Here is a 5,961-nt window from a genome sequence, read left to right as displayed (position 1 = left end):
GAAATAATTCCATAATTAACTTTGGATAAGTATGGAAAGAGCATAATAATTAATATTAAGTCACTTTTCTGAAGAAAAGTGTAAACACCGGGTATTTCGCGCTATAAATGGATATCAGCGAAGTAATTCAAAAAATAAAAATAAAAATATGAATATTCCTAGAAAAATATCTAGTTAAGGATATCAAGTTTGAAGTAAAAATAATAAGCAGTGATGGCAGAACTAATATAAGCTATTTCGTTGTATAAAACGCATATCGGTGAAGTGTCTTGAAAAATTAAATTAAAATATGATAATTCCTAGAAAAATGTCTAGGTTAAGAATAGAAAGTTTGGTAGAAAAATAATTAGTGGAGCTATTAGAACTAATACGAACAGTTTAAGTGGGTGTACTTATAAATAGGAATGAGCACTAAATCCTAGGTCAGATTTTAAACACTCACATAGAGTCTCCCTTCTTTTTCATGGCTGCCCAAAGCTTTCTACACTAACACCATTGTTCTCTCTTCAAGAAAACCACCAAGTTATCACTTTTCTTCTTGCTTTCTTCACCAAAACACCATTGATGCTAGTGAACAAGCTTTGAGTGGGTGAAAAACCATTTCTTGAAGGGTTACGTTTCTGTTTGAATAGAGTTTAGGGGATGTCATCTATGTTTACAAAGTTTGGGTTGCTTGTACACCATTCTTCATCATCAAGAAGTCACCTTTGTGAAGAAAGAATCAACCTTGAAGACCCAAATTCATGCACATCACTTGACAGTGGTAGAGAGTGGAGTCTAAGACTCTAAAGTCCTCTTCTTTCTTTGTTTTGGTGAGCCCAAGGTATATATCAAACATCTCTCTTGTGTTCATGTGAAAAGAATAACCTTTCCTTTGTTCTTCATGATAGAAAACATGATTTAGGTTAAAGGTTGAGTCTTAAAGTTGTTTTGGTGTGTAAAACGTGTTGGTATGTTAATTAAATGACTAAACAAGTTTGGGGGATCAATGGAAGTCAATTATACCTTAAAAACGCAGTTTTCTGCATTTTGTCGAAGAAATATTCGAATACTTTTCGGGCAGTATTCGAATACTTTCTGGAAAAACGCAGTAATCGGATACTTTTTGAGACAACAGCGACCTAGTTTAGTAAAATCGCGATATCTCAAACTACAGAGCTCCAATTAAATGAGGTTTAGACCTATGTGAATCTAACACATAGAAATACAACCCTGTAAAATTTCAGATCCATTGGATAAGTGGTTTGATCGCGGTTTGAGTTTGAAGTTGCTGCCTTGCTGTGGGAAATTTCGTTTGTCACAGTTATCTTGCGAAAAACATAACCGGAGTCATACAACTCTGATTAAGACATAAAATATGTCGTTACAAAGCCTGTGATGTTTAGTTTAACATAGTAAATTCTTAGAATTTTTCGTAAAGTGTTGCAATTTCAGTTTTAAAAATGGTAAAGATGGTTTGTGCTTGGGGGCTTTGGGAGAAGCCTGCAGTTACTAAACGAAAAAGAAAACATAGTTTAAATGTCATGTAGTAGTAGAATCTGATTATTAATGATATTTTTGACATAAAATAGATTGTACCTGCCGGATTGTGTGACTGAGGGTGACCCTATTGATACTGAGTTTATGTAGGAGGACTTTACCGATATAGGTAAGCTTTCGTTCCTCAGTTTTATCCATTGTTTGTTCCACCAAACTCCATGGGAGGATGGTTTGATGTGCATGGTATGCTTTTTCTGAAAATGTCCATGCATTGATATTTATGGATAAGCTTGTTGATGTAATGTATGGATGTGATGTTGATTACTTACACGATCAGACAACGACCTTGGTGTGTAAGGCATAAGATAACAACCTTTATGGTTTGGTAGGTTGCAGACGTACGTAATGCCTATCCTGTTCTCTGGCCAGTTGAACCGCACTTTGCATAAATCACATGATATATACTGAGATAGATGATTATATGAGGATCCGATTATTTTACCATGATGATACTGCATTGTGCACCCATTTTTATATACTGCATTGTACACTATTACAAATGGCCTGGTATAGCCATTCTACTTACCTATTTATAATTTCGTTTCTTTACATACTGTCAGCACTATTTTGTCATACTTATTATATACCTATAAGTGAGCTTGGGGCGAAAGAGTCCTTGAGGACCTCTTGTCTTACTGAGATTTCTGTTAGAAATCTCACACCTTCTAGGGCACGTTTTTTCAGGATATGACATTCGTGAGATGGACACGGATAGAGGCTAGAGGTCGGCATAGAGATTTTATTATTTTTATAAGCCATGCATATTATGATTATTCATTTTGCCATTAGGAGACTCTATTGTGACTAGACTTGATGGATTATGTTGTTATATGTGGTGAGGATAGAGATTGTCTATGCCACATTTGAATAATTTGTGCTTATTGCATACTCGAGTTGTATAAGTTGTATCAGGATTTTGTTTGGTCTACATGTTGTAGTTCCATGACTTGATGCTATATTTATGAAATCATGTTATTCAGTGTAGTTCTTTATTGCAGGTTACATACTGACAGTTTTTGGAAAAGAATAAGTAAATTCACTTAGTTAATATGATAATATTCATAATTTGAAATTTTAGTTTCTGCATTTATTGAGCTGCGCTTAATACCATATTATGATTAATATACCAGGTGCACACGAGGTGTTACACGTTACCTACTGTTTTCCTTGGTTACCCACCCGGTTACAAAGGTTATAAGCTTTTAGACCTCCAATCCAATCGTGTATTCATCTCTAGGGATGTAATTTTCCTTGAGTCTGTTTTCCCATTTATATCCTTTTCTCTTACCTCAACTCCTCTCAATTCCATTCCTATTATAAATCTTCCCACCCAGCTCACCACTAATGTGTCTCCATCTAGACCAACCAGAACATCGCATCCTTTAAAATACCTTCTAGATTATGATTGTTCCACCACCACAACCCATCCGATGTCCAATTCCCTATCCTATCATCGTCTGTCTCCCACTTATATGGCTTTTATCAATACTTTATCATCCCATTATGAACTCACAACCTACTCCCAAGCTTCTCAACTACCTGAATGGTGTACTGCTATGCAAAATGAAGTTCTTGCCCTTGAACATAATAGAACTTGGGACATTATTTCCTTACTGCCAGACAAAACCCCAATTGGTAGTAAATGGGTCTACTGTGTCAAGTGCAATGCTGATGGCCTTCTTGAGAGATACAAGGCCCATCTTGTTGCCCAAGGTTTCACCCAAAAAAGGGGTATTGACTATTTTGAAACGTTCTCCCAGTAGTTAAGATAACTATTGTTCGACTTCTTCTTGCCCTTGTTGCTATCCATGGCTGGTTTCTTAATCAATTGGATGTTAACAAACACATTTCCCCATGGTGACCTTAGTGAGGAGGTTTATATGAAGTTTCCTCCAGGATATCTCTATCAGAGGGAACCTCTTCCTCTAAATCTTGTCTGGCACTTACGAAAATCTCTTTATAGCCTCAAACAAGCCTCTCGTTAGTGGTTCCAGAAACTCAGTTCAACCTTATTGTCCATGCAATTTACCCAGTCTGCAACTAATAATTCTCTGTTTCTAAAATTTAATGGCTCCATCATGCTTGCTATTCTTGTTTATGTTGATGATGTCATAGTCTCCTCTAATGATTCTAATGCTATTTAGAATTTTGTTTCTTCTCTTGACAGCTATTTTCGGTTGAAGGATCTTGGCCCCCTAAGTATTTTTTGGTGTTGAGATGACTTGCTCTTCCAAAGGCATTTTCCTTACCCAGCACAAATATGTTCTTGATATTCTCCATGACACCGGTATCTCAGGTTGCAAGCCTAAATCAACTCTTACGGAGCCAAACTTTCTTAGCATACTGGTGACTTGCTATAGGATCCTACCTCATATAGACGTCTCACTGGTAGACTGATATACTTATCTTTCACTCGACCGGATCTGTCTTTTGCTATTTACCGCCTCAGTCAATTTTTATCTGCACCACGAGTCCCTTATTTGTAGGCTGCACACCGTGTTCTAGCTTACCTAAAGTATACTGTTGGTCAAGGCATTCTCCTTTCCACTAGTTCTGCTCTTCAACTTAATGTTTTTTCGTATTCTGATTGGGCTAGTTGCCCTGATACCCGCCGCTCATTCTCCAAATTTTGTGTCTTTCTTGGTCATTCTCCTATTCTTGGAAGTCCAAGAAATAGTCTACTGTCTACAGATCATCTGCAGAAGCCAAGTACATATCAATGGCCAACGCAACATGTGAAATTGTCTGGATTCTCTCTTTGTTGCATGACTTTCACATTGCTCATTCTTCCCCTACACACCTCCTCTCTGATAACCAGGATGCTCTCCACATTGCTGCCAATGTTGTATTCTATGAGCGTACAAAACATATAGAAATGAACTCTCCTCTGGTCAGGGAGCACATTTCAAAAGGTACATTGCAGACATTTCCTATTGCTTCCTCCAACCAACTTGCAGACTTATTCACCAAAGCCCTGCACTCTACACAATTCAATTTCCTTTTTTCCAAGATGGGAGTTATCAACATAATTCTTTTGTATTCTTTTCTGTTAGTTGTTATTTCTCCTTTACCTAGTTTATACTTTTCTGTTTTTCCTCCTTTGCATAATTCACGGGAGTTAGTTTCCCCCCCTATATAATAGGCAGCTTCATGTTATTGTACAATCAATGAAATATGATCAGATTTTTTTCCTCTATTTGCGTTTTCTGCAATATAGTTTTTTTCTTGTAAAATAATTTTTTTATCATATAAATTTAGAGTAATGTGATAGACAAAACAAGAAAGCTGTTAAGAGTTCAAACAAATTCACTCAAAATAAATTTAAGAAAATATTTAACATTTTAATAGTACCACTTATTCAAGCCACTAGGAGTAGTTTAGTGGTGAAAATTTTTGGTATGTTGTATTAGGTTATGTGTTTATCCCCACTTGTATAAAAAAAAGTAGCACTTATTCTCATAGCTGTAAACATGTAATTAAGAATCACTATCAAAATAATAATTGTATATTCAATTAAATTTGAACTTGAAAAAAAACTAATCACGAAACATATAGTTAAGAAAAAAATATAATTACTGGCCCATATGCACCTTACCATTCCCTATTTTTTATTTTAAAAAATAAGAATTTCACTTTTTTTTTAACGTAGAAAAGTATTTTTAATAATAATAAGTCTAATTTAAAAATATTGTGAGAATTATAGTTATTGTGACAATTAATTTCCTATTGGCAAAAGCATTAGGAGTGTTCACAGTCTGGATTGGATCGGTTTTGGAAGCAAAAATCATCCTATCCAATCACTTCGGTTTGGATTTTTTTTCAAATCTGATCCGATCCAATCCAATCCAATTTTTTTAGGTTTGGATAAGATCGGCTTTCGATTTTTGAAAATCCTAAAATTTGTTTCATGATTATTGTACAAATAACATCTTTTGTATATATTGGCTTTGTAATTTTTTTTGTGAATACAAAAACATCATTAAACAATAATATAGCTTTTTTTTTAACAATAAGATATGAAGCTCTACACAGATGAAATTTTGTTGATGAGATGTGACTAGATTTTTTCTTGGATTTAGTTGATGGGTTAATGAGTCTTGGGTTTAGAAATTTTTGGGCTATAATTGGGGAAAGACCCAAGTAGATAGAGAGAAATTAATATATTGGATCGGTTTGGATTTGTTATGGACCCATATAAGGGGCCCATTAAGTGATAGGCCTAATAAGGGACAATCCAAGATCTGAATCAGTAATAATCACAGATAGATATCCATCAAGGATACCAATCCTAATACAACAGCATAGCAAGCAGGCCTGAGCCTTTATCAGAGGCACCAAAGGTCCATCCGCACTACCCACAGGTAACCTCTATAAATACAAGGTAAACACTAAAGGTACGTTACGCTCTCTCTTACTGTTATG

General features: G+C 35.3%; 1 protein-coding gene across 1 annotated transcript; it reads left to right on the top strand.

The window, feature by feature from the left end:
• Nucleotides 1-3,011: 3,011 nt before the first annotated feature.
• LOC133317996 (uncharacterized mitochondrial protein AtMg00820-like) lies at nucleotides 3,012-3,302 on the top strand. The gene has a single exon (XM_061519922.1). The coding sequence runs from the start codon at nucleotides 3,012-3,014 to the stop codon at nucleotides 3,300-3,302; it is 291 nt and encodes a 96-aa protein (XP_061375906.1).
• Nucleotides 3,303-5,961: the final 2,659 nt, after the last annotated feature.

This window comes from Gastrolobium bilobum, unplaced genomic scaffold, assembly GCF_033153095.1.
Source record: "Gastrolobium bilobum isolate Gb01-03AN ecotype WA unplaced genomic scaffold, APGP_CSIRO_Gbil_v1 utg61225, whole genome shotgun sequence".
Taxonomy (NCBI): domain Eukaryota; kingdom Viridiplantae; phylum Streptophyta; class Magnoliopsida; order Fabales; family Fabaceae; genus Gastrolobium; species Gastrolobium bilobum.
The sequence above is the reverse complement of the archived record's forward strand: the minus strand, read 5'-3'. Positions and strand labels throughout refer to the sequence as shown.

Bases quoted from the DNA above. Each gene is read 5' to 3' on its own strand.
- LOC133317996 (XM_061519922.1), top strand. From the start codon at position 3,012: ATGGCTTTTATCAATACTTTATCATCCCATTATGAACTCACAACCTAC.